This window comes from Gavialis gangeticus, unplaced genomic scaffold (assembly GCF_001723915.1).
Source record: "Gavialis gangeticus isolate Ggan-Ray unplaced genomic scaffold, GavGan_comp1, whole genome shotgun sequence".
NCBI lineage: Eukaryota > Metazoa > Chordata > Crocodylia > Gavialidae > Gavialis > Gavialis gangeticus.
This window is the reverse complement of record NW_017728996.1, coordinates 53,240,228-53,257,300: the sequence shown is the minus strand read 5'-3', so window position 1 is coordinate 53,257,300 and position 17,073 is coordinate 53,240,228. Positions and strand designations below refer to the sequence as shown.

Here is a 17,073-nt window from a genome sequence, read left to right as displayed (position 1 = left end):
GGTATATTGGAACTAGAAACCCCGTTATGAGGGTCTTTTAAAACTGTAGGGGCAAAATGCTAAGGGATATTTGAAAGGGAACAATTCTGTGAAGGTAAGTTGAAGGACAAGGTTTTTATGTCCATATTATGTGCAGCAGTTGATGTTTTTTTCTGTACTGTTTTGATAACTTAAGTGTGGCTTGGTACCATCCAATTTCAGAGTTATTGCTGACTCAGTCACTTTATATTGCTTTGCAGAAGGGAACAAATGCAGTTTCTAACTGTTTGGTTTCCCCTGGCATCCAGCTGCAGTGTTTGATACGTCCCATCCCCCAGGTTAACAAGCCAAAGACATTGCTCTTCAACCACAAAAATACGAATCTCTCTCTGAGCCAGCCAAGGTTTTAAAGCTTGTTGGGGTGACTGGTAGCATGCTGAACTTGTTGGGTTAGCTGCTACATCTCCTATACCAAATGCCAGCTAAATGACAGAGGATTGGCTCAGGTTGGTAATACTATTAACAAAGCATTAGCTTTCGGAGGTTGATTTTCTTAATAAAGTCAAAAGCAACTTTTTTTTGAAGGTCTGAATGAATGGGGTTCTGTATTAAATATTTATATCCACTTAAGGTTTTTGGAAGAGTGGTTCAATAGGATATTCTTTGAGTGGCCTCTGTACATTTCCAGTTGTGTGATCCAGGTGCTTCACATGTCGTCTGGACTGTTCTAGAGACCTTGGGCCTCTCTCTCTTCACTCCCCTGCTTTTGTACCCTCAAAAAACCTATGCAAGGAGCCAGGAAGTGAGGGGGGGATGAGCAGTCCCAATGAATGCTTACTCTCTAGAAGTCCAGGAGCTAATGTCACAAATGTCTTGATCCCACAGCTGGAATATGCACAGGACAGTCAAATACCACTTATTAGGGAGCAGTGCTCATATCTGTTGATAAACCACTGACTTCAGTAAGCAAGAAGTACATTTTGAGATTGTGGGTGATTTAGCTATGCCTTTTAGGGCTGTGCGAAGCTTTGGTTCCTGATTCGATTTGGCGCCCAAATCTCCGAATCCAAATCAAATCAGGAAACCCTTTAATCTCTCCAAATTGACTCGGAGAGATTCAGAAAGATTTGGACATAGGCACAGCTTTTAAATGTTTTTTTTTCTACATACTTCAAGGTACTAGGCGGCTCGTAAATGTTGTGATGCTGGGGTGCATGGAGTGTCCCACAGGAGTGCAGAGGTCCTGTCCCCCCCATGTGCTTGGTGGTGAGCCCAGAAGTGGACCAGAAATACTTCCAGACCTGCTGGGGAGCATGCTAGGGGCCCTCCCTCTCATGCCCCTACCCAACTTGGCAACTGGTGCCTCCAGTGTCAGGGCAGCGCATGTGGGGTCTCCCCGCAGCCAATCACCAAGCCGGGGGGGGCGGTGCACAGGGTCTGTGTCTCCTCCCCCACACACACACACACACACTCTCTCTCCCAGGCAGACTCGCAAGTGGACCCAAAGTATTTCTGGTCCACTTCTGGGTTTGCCACCGAGCACATGGCAGCGGGTGCGCTCCTGTGGGATGCTCCATTTGCCCCAGCATCACAGCTTTCATGAGCTGTGTCTGATACCTCGACGTATGTAGAAAAAACATTTAAAGTTGTCTATGGCTGAATTGCTGATTCTCCAAATCAGCATCGAATCTTCAGTTTCGGATTCAGACTAATCAAACCAGGGACAGTAATCCAAATCAACTAATCAAATTCCTGTCCCCGATTCAGGCTGAATTCTAATTGAATACAGCCCATTTCACGCACCCCTAATGCCTTTACAATTATTTGCATCTTTTCAGAGTCCTTTAAAGGAGACTAATGCTTATTTTTATCTTGAAGTGATTACTTTAAGAACTGGAATTTATTTTCAGTGCAGCTTTTTCTCGCTTTCTTCTAGAGGCCTTGCTTTTGTAAAGTGTGCTCGTTTCTGAGATGTCAGTTTTGAGAAGATGGCATGATCTTGTGAGAAGTGGAGAAATCCACCCCCTAGTGCACAAATATATTTAAAAGCCATGAACAATGCGTTTCATGCAAGCCCTCCTTTTACATTAGGATGTAACAGTTAAGACTTGTAATCTTTGAGGCTTTACAGGGCTTTGCAGTAAGGGTGGTGTCTTAGCAAGTTTGACCCAGACACATTTTCCTCCTCTGTAAATGCAAGGTGGTCCTAATCCCTAGATCAGCCTTGCCAACTTCAAACTGGTTGTTTAACATGAACATTGTTCCTTTTAAGGACTGAAACAAAAAGCAGTTTTGTTTTGATTAGTTGCTTCTTGTTGATTTAATATAGCCATATCTTAACTTAGTTGCATTGAATTGAGTTGAACACCTCTCTATTTACAGCTCTTAGAGCTGTGCACTAGCTTCAGATCTGTCCTTCTTTTCTGCTCTCCCCATGTACTATTTGGAAAGCTACCTCTGATAGCAGTTTCCAAGGCAAGTCATGCTGTGCAGAGCACTGCCTGTTCCTGTTCAGGCAAATTATGGGGTACTGGAGACAGCTCTTAACCATACTGCGGTCCAGCATGTGGGCTGGATGACTGACTGGGCCTGTTCCACATCAAGCTCTGAATGTGTGACTAGCCTGTAGGTGGAGGGGAGTCCCAGTTCTGTAACTTGTGAGCAAAGCAGCCTTATCTGTACACCACATCCTTGACAAGACTTTGGAGATGTATTTTCTGAACTAAAGTAATATAATATATAATGATTTCTAATTTAACGTACCATATTTACTCTATTTTAAGACAAGGCCCCCCTCCCCCCCATTTAACATGGTGGGGGGAGACCCTTCATTTTAAAATCGAGTTGGACAGCCACTGGTTGATGGTGTGGGATTTTCCCATGCTTCTGGGCTTTGCTGGTTGCCCCAGCCTCCATCTTTCTGCTACATGTATCAGGGTATTTTTAATCCTTCCTCAGAGATATTAGGTGTTGGCTGCAGCCAGGGCTGGGACCTCGACTGGGGTGTGTCAGTACGTCTGCTGGGACCAAAGGTTGAGGCTCTGGGCTAGTGGTTCTTGCCCCCCCAGGGCCTGAGTGATCGCTGTATTTGGAAGGAATTTTACTCTGTGGTTCAGTTGGTTTGGATTGTGGAGGGGGTTGCCTTCCTCTGTAGTATTGGTACTTCAGAGGAACTACTATGGACTGTGGTATGGGGTGGGGAGGTTACCTGGGATCTCCTGAACATAGATTGACAACATTTCATAGAAGCAGGACATTGGCCGCTCTGGTTCCTTGGTTCTACTTGTGGCAGGTTAGGGTGTTAGGTCTGTGTTGTCAGGGTTGACAGTGGCCTTATGTAGAGTTTAGATTGTGATTTGTATGGGATGGTTTGGATAGGGATGATCCTGCCTCAGGCAGGGGGTTGGATTAGGTGACCTCTGGAGGTCCCTTCCAGCCCTATTTCTCTATGAGTCTGAGTATGAGGGCAGTGGAGGGGGGAGGTAGCTGCTGTGGCTCAGACTCCAGCCCCTACCCTGGTTTGGGGCCATAGTTGCAGCTGCTGCTGGTCCTCCTCCCTGCCTTGCCTCTGCACCCTGCCATCTCACCCCTGCAGCATCTTCCCCTTACCTCTTCCCCCACCCTCCTGCCCCTTCTCTTTCCTCTTGCTTCACAATGGCAAGCTCTGTGCACATTGCAGTCTGAACATGGCCCCCGTCCAGCTCTGTAAGACTGGCACGCAGCCCACATGGCTGCTCTGGGGCTAGGTTGGGGCTATGCTCAGTGCCTCAGGTTAGAGTGGGAATGGAGGCTGAGCCTGGGCGTGGAGCAGGCTGCTTGACGTCTCCATACCACCTGCCCCCCCCACTGCAGTGGTAGGGGGTATGAATTAAGGATGATCCTCCAATAAATGGATTCTGTACATGGAAAATTACAACAAATTTATACATTTTCTATGTATAACGTCTAATTATTAGGGGTAGCCTTAAGTACAGGGTCATCTTAGAGTCAAGTAAATATGGTAATATATTATCTCTTCTACTTGTGATCACACAAACCACTTTCTCCCTCTCATTCTCTCAACTGTAATTAGACAGTTAAATAGATTATCCCTGTGGCAACTGTAGCATATGCATTCAAGGAAATATTCTGTGGGAAAAACATGTTTTTTAATTGCTTCAATGTGATGAGCTATAGAAACATTTGGGAAAAGTGCCAGTACCATGCGACTTGTGAACTCTGTAACTGCCCATTGGATATTTCGAGGTCTGTTGGCAGTCTGCAGAATAGTTTGGGAACAACCTTTTCTCTTATAGTATTAACACTTTAGCCCTTCATTATTATTGCAGTGACGAGCATTCTTTCATACTGTACAGGATGTCCCAAATTATGAAGTTGCAGATGGCTTTTTTGTATAGCCTGATTACCACTAGTTGATGTCTTAGTGTTATATTTGCTTGCCATGGGGGATAGTATGATATGTTTTTGTACATACAGAACTAGAAACCCTTGTTGTAATAGTTTATTTAGAAAGAAAATTTAGGTTTTGGACCAGTTTTATTTTGACGGCTGCAGCAATATGTGATCTCTTGTACCTTTCAGAACAGAGTCGGCGTGATGACTTGGAAGCTCTTGGCCATATGTTCATGTATTTCCTTCGCGGCAGTCTGCCCTGGCAAGGACTGAAGGTATGTGCTAAAAATGTGTTAGCACATTTCACTCTTAAGATTCACCTTGGGCTGAAACTTTCCATTCTTTGTCATAATATGATTTGTTTCTCAAAATGTGAATATACTAAATATACCCTTGAAAATGCTTCATGGGGGGGGTGGGAGGAAAAATCTTGAAGTATCCCTGTAGTGAAAAATGGCCAGAGGCTGAAACTTTGCAAGAATGTGATACTTCTTTTGGGAAGATGGTTTAAGAATATTTGGATTTTGATATGACTAGTCTTTGAATATTCAGAAAGCTATACATATATGTGCATTAAGAAACTTAACTTTATTCTGTAACTGTCCTTGAGGGCTGGATTTGAAATTTTAAGCTTTTCTTCAGTACCGTTTACCTGATCTGAAGTGTGCAATAGTTGATTGGGGAAACTCAAATCATCAGTCTGTAAGCCCCATCAAAGTACTTACAGAGCAAGTCATTAAACTTTAAATACTACAACCTATTTTTCTTTTAAAAACAACCCCCTCCCCCACACACACATATAACCAAACCTCTTATTTGCACACTTCCCACTGCCTTCTCTCACAAACTCTCCCCTTAGCTACCACCTTTGAAGGACTAGGGAAAAGATGTAATTCTTCTGCGTATTCCTCTTGGGAAGTGCAGTCTCCAGCTGTTAGTCCTCCTTTTTTTTTTTTTGACCCATGGATGAAGGAAAGGAGGAGTGTGTGACTATGCAGAGGCAACACCCTAGAAAAATGTTACTAGCAAACCACCTCTTCCTTTTCCAGTTTATTTACTTGGTGCATATTGTATACAAGCACTTTCTCCAGTTGTTGGTGAGTCTTTTGAAGAAAAGGTGGGGGGAAAAAAGTGTAAAGTAGGAAAATTTAATTCAAAGCTACCAGAAATCAACAGGGCAGTTCAAAGACAGTGTTTGAAACCTAGATTTTAAGCTCTTTTGTTTTAAAAAGGGACTAGACTTCAAATTGTCAGTGTGTGCATGGTGATGCATAAGGGGTGCATGTGCACTCCCTGAGACCACCGGTGCACCCCCTGTCAGGTCGTGCACGCCGCTCAGGTGACAGGTGGGGGGGCAGGTGGGAGTGCCGGTGACCCCCTGCAAGTGCTGGCCAGGGAGTGGGAGTGCCACAGCCACTTCCGGGAGCACTGCAGCCGCCTCCTCGCTGGCACAATCAGCCATGGGGGGGCCTCTCCCTGGTTTCTGACTGGTTGCTGGGGTGGCACATGCCCTCCCCCGACTAAATGACTTAATAAAAATGGTGGTGTCTTCCTCTGAACTGCATGTATTTAGTGTCAAATCTGACAGCCGAGTGTAATGCTTTCACTTCTAGTAGTGCAGCACAGCCAGTATTGCTGTAGAAAGTTGGAATTGGCAGTGAACAAAATTGGTAACTGAACTGTAGTTTTGAGGAGAAATCTACCTTCCCTTACATCCATGAAATCCCAGTCAAGATGGTTGGCATTCACATAGTCAGCTAGGGCCATACAGTGGCCCTTCTCAAAAGTGGAGATTTTGAGCCAAAATGAAGCTTTCTTTGTATGGTGGTTCCAGTTTGAATTGACTCTGTTAAGTTAGGACAGTTATTTCCTAAACCAGGAACTTGAGCTTTTTTTTGAAGTAACCCTACTGAGAGACAAATATGGAGCCCTCCTTGCAATATTACTCTATAGAGCAGGTCCAGTTGCAACACTAACTCACCTACATCATATTTGGATATTGTTTTGTGGTGATTTCCTTTGTGTTTGCATAACAGAAGCTGTGTTACTTTGCTGGAGCACTTTTGTCCAGTTTTGGGCCCCTCAATTCAAGAAGGATGTGGACAGTCTGGAGAGAGTCCAGTGCAGAGCAGCAAAAATGATTAGGGACCTGGGAGGCAAGACTTCTGATGAAAGCCTCAAAGAAGTAGGGCTATTAAAGTCTGGAGAAGAGATGACTGAAGGGGATCTGATAATAGTCGTCAGATACCTGAAAGGCAGTTGGAGAGAGGATGGAGAATAGACTTTTCTCTGTGGCTGTAGAGGACAGGACTAGGAGCAGTGGCCTCAAGCTGCAGTAGAGGAAATACAAGTTGGAGAGTAGAAGGAACTTTCTGACTGAGTGGTCAAGCTTTGGAACAGCCCGCCTAGAGAAGTTGGGGAAATCTCCATTCTTGGAGCTTTTCAAGAGCAGGTTAGACAGACACTTGGCTGGCATGGGTTAGTTGGGGATGATCCTGCTTGAGGAGGAGGCTGGACTAGATGACTTTGAGGTTCCTTCCAGCTACTTTCCTATGGTCCTAATGTCAACCATCTTGCAAAGGTTGAAGCTGCAGCACTTCCTCCCACTGGGCTGCAGAGGCGGTTCCTGCCCAGAGTTGGCTGCAGCCCTGCACCCTGCTGTGGGCGCAGAAATCTCCAGGAGCACACTTATTGTGACCTTGTTGGCTGATGTTACAACCCCTTTTAGGAACTGCTGGTTTACACATTCTGTAAATTCACATGGTTGTACCAAAGAAATGACCTGACTTGCATGTTTCTTCTTCTAACAGCTAAAGCCTCTTGAGGCCCCATACTGCTTAAGCGGTATTATGTAAAGCTGCTGAATTTATAGCAGCACAGAAAGAATACTGTTGTCCCAGTACAGCACCAGTACTGCCCACTTCCTGTGCTGCATTGAGGTGGCTGTGCTATTTCTGGTTTGGGGAGGGAAGGCTTGTGAACCAGAATAATGTGGCTGGTTCTGTGCATCAGTTAACAGACTCTACCTTTTCGGTAACGCTTACTGGTGTTTGTGCAGTGATGTATTAACCTTAGTTGTGGTCCTGATTTTGGAGAGGGTGCACTTGAACTGGATATGGCCTATTTAAGATGCCTGCTAGCACTATACTGAAATGGGTTGTCTGTTTTTGAGATAAAACCCCAGCATTTTTTAAAGGTCTTTGGGATGCCAGGATTGTACTTCTCAAATCACAACTTTTGGGAGCTTTAACAACCTCTTCAAGTGCGTGTTTTGAGTAAGGCTCCAAAGAAGTGTTTATTCCGCTACCAGAAGCTGGAGGCTTTAATTTTGGCTTTTGGTGGTTCCTAATCATAAAACAGTAATATTGCATTTGCATTATTTTTCTTACTCCCTTAATTCTTGAACTGGAAGCTTATCAGAAAGAGAAATATGTTGTGGCCCTTGATGCATTATTTATGATGGAAATAAGGAGCCTCAGTGGTGAGGGATGGTGGTGGCAGTGGTTTTTGTTGTCATCATCATCGTCATCATCAGCACTATGTATTTTCTTTCTTTTCCAAAAATGTTTATGCATATGTCTTGCTCAAGAAATATTGAGACTATCAAGTGTTTCTGCTGGGGAGACCTCGTGAAAGACTGGATGCCCAGTGATTTTGTACTGTTAACCTCAGCTAGGAGGAGATGTTTTGTTAAACCCTTTGTACTACTGTTTTTAAGTCTGCAGTTCAAATTGGACTCCGAGGTATGATGATGGTGGGTTTGGTGTAAGGCATTGGTTAGATAAAATGTATTTTGGATAGGCATTCTAAAAACAGTGCTAACTCCTGATTTGAATAATGCTGCCGCCTCTTTTATTTAGGGGTTGGGAAAACTGCAGTTCACTTCTGTCTTCAGATCTTTCTTTCCCACTGTAGTTCTCCAAAGAGCCCTCAGTGACAAAAAGGGCAGTAAAAGCCCAGTTATTGAATGCATGTCAAAATGCAGAGAACATAAAACTTTAGAAATAATGAAGCAACACAAATGTTTAGTTGTTCTTCTGTACTTGACATTAACAGTGATTGTTGTTAAATTTGTTAGTGCTTAATAGGTTGGTATTTGTTTCCTTGCCATCTGAATTTGTAACAATTGCCTTGACAATAAATCAGTGAATTTTCATATGGTGCATTTATTTCTGCACAATACTAGTATTTCAGTCCTTCGTTTTTAGGATCTGTCTGACTTTTGTCATTGTCTGCAATCTCCTTTATATCATTTTGGTATGATCTAGAATACTAAACTTCCTTTTTCTGTCTCAGTGTTAAAATTGATTACTCTCAGAGGCTCAGATGTTCAGCTGTATTCAGCTTAATGAAGAAATGCCAGGTGTATTAAGATATTCATAATACTTTTGTCTGGACATGAGGAAGAGTCGGCAACAGTCACTTAGAGGCTGAATTGCTTTCAAACTGCTTAAGATATTTTGCAAATACAAATCCTGCAAATTCTTTCCCTTGAGAGTGGGCAGAAGGCAGGGCAGGATGGCATCTTAGAGCAGTGGTACTCAACCTTTGTATACTTGAGGCATCTCTCATTAGACTAAAGGCACCTCTCAGACAATGCCAGCTCTTAGTCTTCATTTCTTATATGATAACAAAAAAATAATAGGGTAGTTGTATTGCAAACGACTTGGACCATAACAGATCAGAATGGTTTTGATGCTATGGGTTTCTATTTGAAATCTCTGGGTTTATCTTGTGAATCATGTTTGTACACCTAATGGTGCCAACATTGCAGGATATCCCATGGCATCTCAAGGCACCCCACACTGCCATGGCATGCTGGTTGAGAAGCGCTGCCTTGGACTAACTGGTTCAGAGTGGGGAGGCATGTTGTGATGTAACCGATGGGGCAATAAACTCAAAGGAATGAACAGTTAGGCAGCCAAGTGGTGTTTTGTGTACTACTGTGTAGATGCTTGTTACTTTTGGGAGGAATTGTGAACAGTTTTTTAGCAGCTTTGATTACTAGCTTGCCCCAGTTCAATAGCTATACGCCTGAAGAATGGGTATGTGACGGGAGATCTATGATCTGACTTGAGCATTTCAGTAGTTTAGAATCAATAAGTGAATTGACTTGCTAGATAGAGGAGGGTGGTGATTTCTCCACTGACATAGCTTGACATCTGTCTCTATCCTTAGAAATGCCAGGCTTACTAGTTTGTAAAACATCAGGTAATTTCAGCATGACTTCATTGGGCATGTGCTAAATACATCTATTGGAGAAAACCTGTTCTAGCCCAGAAGGGTTTTGTGCTATGCAGATGAGATGTTAAATGATGAGAAGCTGCCTCAGATGGAAGACCTGTACTTTCCAAGGAAGTGGGGAGGAGTGGTCCTTCTGTCTTCCTCTACTCCTTTTCCTGCAGGCCACAAATGTGTGTATTCTTTGATTTCACTGGAAATAATGTGAAATGTTACTTCTGTTTTCATGTTTTCAGATTTCTGCAGCTGAGACTTGTTTTTCCCTTGGCACTTAAAATCTTAAGGAAAACTTTTTGTGCTGTCAAAGGTAGAAACCTTTAACAGCAGTTGTTCAGAAAAAGAGCATTTTAAATAATTCCTGAGAAACTGCTGGTTCTGAGGAGAGGCCCTGAAATGCAGCCTGAGCATCTTTTGTTACTAAGGTAGTGCCTGAAGTGGCATTCGCTGCTTCCGGAGGGATGTGTTCAGGAAATCATGAGTGCACGCTACTTCATCTTTCCTGACAACCAGCTGTCTAGTCAATGTTGTCTAGACAGCAGAGAAGTGTGAAGTTGGGGACAATTCATTTCAGTGTAAAAAGTTCTGTGAAAACTGAATCTGATGCCTAATGAGGCTAACTGAGCATTTTTACTTTATAGGGCTATGCAGCAGCACTTAATATATTGAGATTAGGGGCTAATATCCCTGTCTTGTAGCTTGTTTTTAAAGTGATGATAAGAGAATGTGTTGGAGAGACTTGAGCATTATACCGTCACACTTAAGCAGCTCTTTCCTTTTAAGTCTTAGTTTGTTTAATGGTATCACTGGATATCCTTTGCTTACAGCAAGAGAGTTGCATTGCTAATACAGAAGGAACTATTCTTCATATTTTGTGTCTTCAAAGGGGGGGGGGAATATCCTCTCCTGATTTTTATGTTCTCAAGATGCCATATACAAAATGCCTTTTCCCTACAGTATCCTGTTGTTGGATTTTTCTCTCAACAGTTATGTTTCCTGTTTGTGCCCCACAGGCTGACACTTTAAAAGAGAGGTATCAGAAGATTGGGGACACAAAGAGAAACACGCCAGTTGAAGTTCTCTGTGAGAACTTTCCAGGTAACTCCCCTGCTGTGATTGTTATGTTGTCTGTGTAACCTGCCCGCTGGGAATTGGACGAACCGTCTGATGATAGCCGTGGACATTTAGACCTGCTCTGTCGGAACGTATTTGAATGCTGTTTCTGTTCCTGTGCTCGGGTAGATGGCAGGTACCTGTCACTGTAACTCAGTGTTACTCTTCAGTCCTTGCTTTACACTAGTTTTCCTTTGACTTTTAGATCAGGAGAGAATTTTACCCCACAGTCAGATTGGTAGGGACTGCAGGGGGTTTTCCTTCTTCCTTGGATCTCCCAAGTATATTGTAACTTTTCACCCTTGACAGTGCTCTTGTACTCCTGCTTTCCCTGTAGCTGATTAGGGTGTCCTTGGGTTTTGAGGCTGTATGCCTCGTAGCTGTGTGACAAGATTGCCTGTGTAATTTTAGAAATAGGTTAGATAAGCGTTTGGATGGGGATGATCCTGCCTCGAGCAGGGGGTTGCATTAGATGACCTCTTGAGGCCCCTTTCAGTCCTACTTTACAATTATACTTTGACATGGCTGCAGAATGCCCTGTGTTGCTGCCTTTCCCCTCCAAAGGGGAATGCAGAGGGCAGGTCCTCCTGGCCTTCTTTCCAGAGTGCACCACTCGTTCACAATGACTGCTTCTGCTCAGTGGGCTTCGGTCTCGTTTGGATCAGATAACTCAGCAGCAGTAAAAGAACTGAGTGCCCTGAGCTAAGAACATAGTTTTGAGGGTAATACCATCACAGTACAACATGGTTGTATTAACTCAGGCTGGTCACGCACAATCTCGCTGCAGCCGAACAATAGCCCACATAGTCTTGCTGGAGAAGAGAAGCCCCAGAGGGTGACTCTCTTTTGACAGAGATTTGCTGGGACTGAGAGGTGTTATTTGGAAGCATTGGAAATCCCAGGGCATTTTCACTTTACTGTCAACACCACAGCTCCCATAGGAACAAGTCTGCTGGCAGATGTCTTCTCACCATGAAGAGTAGCAGGAGGAGGAAGTTACTATTGGCTGAAATAGCAGGAACTTCCCAGCAGCATTTGGATGGCAAATCCACCTTTTCCCAAGGTGGCTCCCTTGTGTCCTCTTCTGTCTTCTCTTTCTAGAGGCCAGAGCTCCTGTGACACATGGTGCCCTGGACTGAGGGGAGCACACAGTGGGAGCTGCTTATTGACAAGGGTAGCATGTGTGGCCCTGGAGCAGCAACAAGAGGCAATTGCATCTTTTTCCCTTATCCCTTTTACCTTGATGAATGTGCTGTTTGAAGCTGGTGTGGATCATTTTAATACTAAACAAGTAGAGGCATTTACGCTTTTCCTAGAGGCAAAACGCCTGAACCATGCTGACGTTACATTGGTACTGCAGTAACACTTAGTGTCAGGCTTTGTGGTAGGCACTGGACAGACAAAACCTTGAAATGGGTAAAATCTCAGCATGAAAGTAAAGGAGGCTAGAGACTGAAGTTACGGATTCTCCTCATAGCTAATTTCTCAGTGCAGATAAAGTTCTGCATAGCTCTGGATTAACAGTTAACTGGGTCTAGTAATCAAAATTATCTGGCATGAAGTAGGTTTGTGAATGTGACTTGAGCCTCTGTTTTGAAGACGGTATGGCTTGTCATGCCTAATAAAACAGTGCCATCTTTCTAGGTACAGTACATTGGCTGGGCTCAAGGAGGGCATATTGACGTTTTCATTACTGCTGCATCGCTTTAGTTTGACAGTCAGGAAGCCCATTAATGTTTCATTAACATTAACAATGCTTTGGCATTGTGTGTGTGTCTGTGTACTGGGCAAGGAACATCTTTCTCTTTGTACTATACGTAGCGCGATGTGGTCCTGCTCTGTGACTGGACCTCCTTGATCCTAATGCAATATAAATATAGAATAAATCTCCCCACCCCTGCCCTGGTAATAGAGCTATTAACCGATTGTGTGCCCGTGGGGCACTTATGGGATAGCTGCAACAGCAGTGCAGTGACTTGGATGAAATACTGCTGAGCTTTGTTTAGGATGCTTGAAGTAATTATGTGCCTATCACCTCATATAGACTTAAAATCCTGTTGGGATTAAAAATGATGAATTTGTTTAAAAATCACAAATTTTAATGAGTATATACAATAGAGTTTATGTACTTGAATTAAAAATGAAGTCCTCCCAGGAGGACAGCATGAGTCTAAAGCAGGTCAGAAACTTCAGTTTCAAATAATTAGTATAGAAAACAATTTAAAATGTTATGATAAAAAAAATAGGTAGGATTGGGTAAGGCAGTCAAGGCACTTTTATGATGTGTTCCTTTGAAAGAAGTCAAATCTAAAGTGGGGTCTGTTTTGGAATAAAAACCTGAACTCATTAAACATTGAAAGACTTTGTAATGGAAGGAATATCTTGCTAGATTTTTGGGGAAAGGTTCGGGCATGCCCTGGAGACTGAAGTGTGGGAACAAACAGTAAAAAGCATGGTATTAGATGGGCAGACTTGGTAAGGTAGTGAGTACTGCTGTGTACTGCCTTGTCAGAGACCTGCGTTTGATATGCAGGTTCATATCTTCAACTTCTGTAAATCATTATGGCTCAGTAGAGCTGTGACAGTTCATACTGGCTGAGCACCTGGCTATGCCTCAGCCCTGCAAAGGGAAAGAGGGGTGAGATTATACGCCATCATTCAACAGATACTGTATCTCTTTTGCATAAGTGAACACTGGGGAGTGGCTCTCTGGGAAGCCCTGTAGGTCTGAAGGAATACAGCTATGATTTATTAGCATATTAAGTGGGAGGAAACAACAAGCTGCTTCATGGCCCCTTTGTTAGTATCAGACTAGCACTGCTCCTTTTCCTTTTGTATGGAGAAGATGTTGCATACATGTTCGAGCAGGTGAGGCTTTTGTGTATATTGATTAATGTAGGGGTGTCAGGCGTATGGTCTGCAGGCCAGATGTGGCTCGTGGAGTTGCTCTTTCTGACCTGCTGGGCTACAAGTAAGGAACTAGAAGTTCGGGGCTGCAGCCACAGAGAGTGCCCTCCTGCATAACCTGGTAGGTCCAAGGGATGTGGTGATTGGTGGCAGTGCAAACATGGACTGATACAACCCCGGTCACCCTGAAGCTGCTTCACCTGTTGCTACCACCACCACTGTGCTTTCCCTGCCTTCACTGCTGTATGTCTTGGGCCAGGGCCAGAGCAGCGGCCATGTGCTGCAGGGCATAGTGTGTATTCAGCTCAAAGCATAAGGTGAGTTTGATATCCCTGGTTTAACTTGTGTATGTACTCTGCCCCAAGCAGTGATTCTGTTCAAGATGCACTTCCTGTCATTACTGCTGAAGACTGGAGAGCCAAATTTGCCCGCTGTTCTGGGGAGGCCATATGGAGGTTCTTGAGGGCCGAACTCCTCCAAAAGTTTGTCATCCTCATTTTACACGACAAGATTGTTTAATCCACACATACACCTGATGTGGGTAGAAAGTGATTTTGTGTGCTGCTTTTTGTTGTTATCTGGACAAGGATATTGATGCTGTTTCTTTCCCCTTTCCTCCCCTCCTTTTTCAACAGAGGAGATGGCTACATACCTTCGTTATGTCAGGCGATTAGACTTCTTTGAAAGACCGGACTACGATTATTTACGAAACATCTTCACAGACCTATTTGAAAAGAAAGGCTACACATTTGATTATGCCTATGACTGGGTTGGCAGGCCAATTGTAAGTGTTGCTTGCAAAAAAAAACCCACCCGTATTCTGTTTTTCCAAGAAAATAGCTCTCTGCATTCTTGGCTGCACTTGCTGCAGTTTACTCCTTTCACACTAGTGGTAGGTACAGCAAGTAACCTGTGCATCCCGGCTTAACAGTTCAGTCTGTAGGTAAAATGGTCTCTTTACCAATGCATCACATGGATTGCAGTTTTACTGAATTGTTCCTTGGATTATTCAAAATGACCATGATTTCCCAAGTAGTTAAGATTAAATATTCAAGCCAACAGTCTGGATGATGATCTGAGCGATGTACTGTAGATGGGTAATGAAACACCTCAGGCTATGGATGTACAATTTACTACATCCCCCTACCAGGTGGCTATTTCATTGTGCAGTAGCTGTTCAATAACCACCAGTCTGTGTGCTGTTTATTCCATGGTAAATAGAAAATAAAGCAAGTTGGTATCTTACCTTTCATCTACTGATGGGTAATAATGTGCATATGGGAACTTTAAAGTGGAGCAGCTGACACAATGTTATCCTACACCTTGTGTTAAGGTGTTTTTGGGCTGTACCTCTGTGTAGTGAGGTGACTTTCTTTAAGAAATCGAATAGGCTCACTATCCCTGTCATCAGCATATTGTCAGGAAAAACTAGGCATAATAATAAGTGTTGGGAATGTTCTTCATCTCTTGGAGCTGATTAAGATCTTTCCCCTTCCTGATTCCCTTTTAACTCCTCCCTCCTTAATTTTGTGTCAATATTCATAGGTTCTGTGCAATGCCTGGGTACCACCTGAATAATGCAGAGCACATTATTCTCTTGTGCGTGTGTGCTCTCTCATGCTGACCATGCTGCAGTGAGGCAGTCTCACATGATTTTTATCCATATGGCAGTGCAGGTCACTACCAGGGGAACAGCTGGCATATTTAACACAATGATGTGCATATTAAAATGATCTATAGAAGCTTGTGCTGTGGCAGCACTTCATTGTACATGAAGTCACAAATAATTACTGTATCTTAGATTGTTTGGCAAATCTGGTTTTCAAATTTAATATTGCCAGCAAAATCCTTCTCAATCAGGCCTGGATACATTTAGGGTTCCATCCCTCATGGCTTGTTTGTCCCTTGACAATCTAACTAGTTACATCTACCCATGTGTTAGCAATAATGAGATTACATGAACCCTACTAAAAAGCTGCAAATGCTAATAAGCTTTAGCAACAAAAAAATCTTTCCCATTCATAGAACAGTGAGAAATCCTAGTTTAGAAGTAAATCCACCTGACTGGGCCAGAGAGAGCCTTGCCCACTCTTTCATAGTGCTGTTGTGATCAGAGTCCTAGGGGAAAGAGTGAAATGCGGACCACTCATGGCTTGGATCTGTTAAATCCTGCATTTCTGATCTCTCTTGCATTGATGCTATCAAGTCTCCCTTGCTCAAAATCATCACTTAGCAGCTGAAACCTAGTGAGTGGTCAGGCAATATCTAACTGAACTTTGCGACCTCTGTTCCTGATACATTGCTTTTAAATTTTGGCGCAAAGAAGCGTTACCAAGAGACCTCCTGTGCCCTGTCAGGAAATCTGAGACGTGCATCTATACAAAAGTCACTCTAGTATTTGTCCAAGCAAAGGGCATTGTGTGCCCAAGGCAAGTAGCCCGTCCCTTACTCTGTGGTGTCATTCTGCTCCAGTTATTTTCTTGCTAATATAACATGTTTCTTATGTTTACTTAGCACCAACCAGTAGCTTCCTTTCAAAAGGATTCTTTTTTCCCTTATAAATCACTTTCCCCCCTCATTTACCTTTCTGTTACCAAAGCAACTGGAAGAAAGCCTGTTTCAAGGCAAACTTTCTATCACATACTCCTTATCAACACACCAGTGGTTGCTATGGAGATTATGATGTTACAGGCAAGGATTATGATTTTAGGTGGGAACAGAGCAGATGAAACCTTAATTAACACATCCTGTTTCTATGCTAATGTAATTTTAAAAATAGGAAGACTGTGAGATCTGGAGAAAACCCTATACAATTCTATCCTTGTATGCAAGTCTGTTTATCATATTTAGGTCAAATGTAACCTTTCTGTGAGGGTTAATGTGCATAACAGTTTCCAGTTTTCCATGAGATGTTAACAGGTCTAGTGTCCAGCAAGCCCTTGAGTCCCCTAGAAATTTCACAGCATCTCCCTTGGTGTTAATGCCATATTTTTTACCTCAATTTTCCTGGTTTTACACAGCATGTGAGCTAATATTGTGGTAAAGACTATGCAGGCCTGGGGAGGGGAGGGGAGTCTAACCACAGCATTGGTTTCAGTGTACAACGGGCACTTTATTTTCCAGCCTACTCCAGTGGGGTCTGTTCATGTAGATTCTGGAGCATCTGCAATAACCCGAGACAGCCATGTACATAGGGATCGACCATCGCAGCAGCAGGCTCTTCGAAATCAGGTGTGTCACTTACTACTACTACTACTACTACTACTACTACTACTAATACTACTACTACTAATACTACTAATGTTGTTGCTGTTGAATGTTCCTCTTTAGTGCTTGTCCCAGCCTGTTTATTCCACTCTCTGTCTACCTACTGGATGTCTGGAGACCCTAGGGGTTGACACCTATTCCATCTCTAGCAAATACATTTCCTTTTAAGTCTAGGAG

At 43.3% G+C, this 17,073-nt stretch overlaps 1 protein-coding gene across 5 annotated transcripts in view; it reads left to right on the top strand.

The window, feature by feature from the left end:
• Positions 1-17,073, top strand: part of CSNK1G1 (casein kinase 1 gamma 1) — a 190,238-nt gene that overhangs the window by 131,466 nt on the left and 41,699 nt on the right. For all 5 annotated transcript variants that reach the window (XM_019504540.1, XM_019504539.1, XM_019504541.1 and 2 more), the window contains exons 7-10: positions 4,561-4,646; positions 10,623-10,707; positions 14,265-14,413; positions 16,753-16,860. In XM_019504540.1, the coding sequence (XP_019360085.1) occupies positions 4,561-4,646; positions 10,623-10,707; positions 14,265-14,413; positions 16,753-16,860 (428 nt within the window). The remainder of the gene's footprint in view (positions 1-4,560; positions 4,647-10,622; positions 10,708-14,264; positions 14,414-16,752; positions 16,861-17,073) is intronic.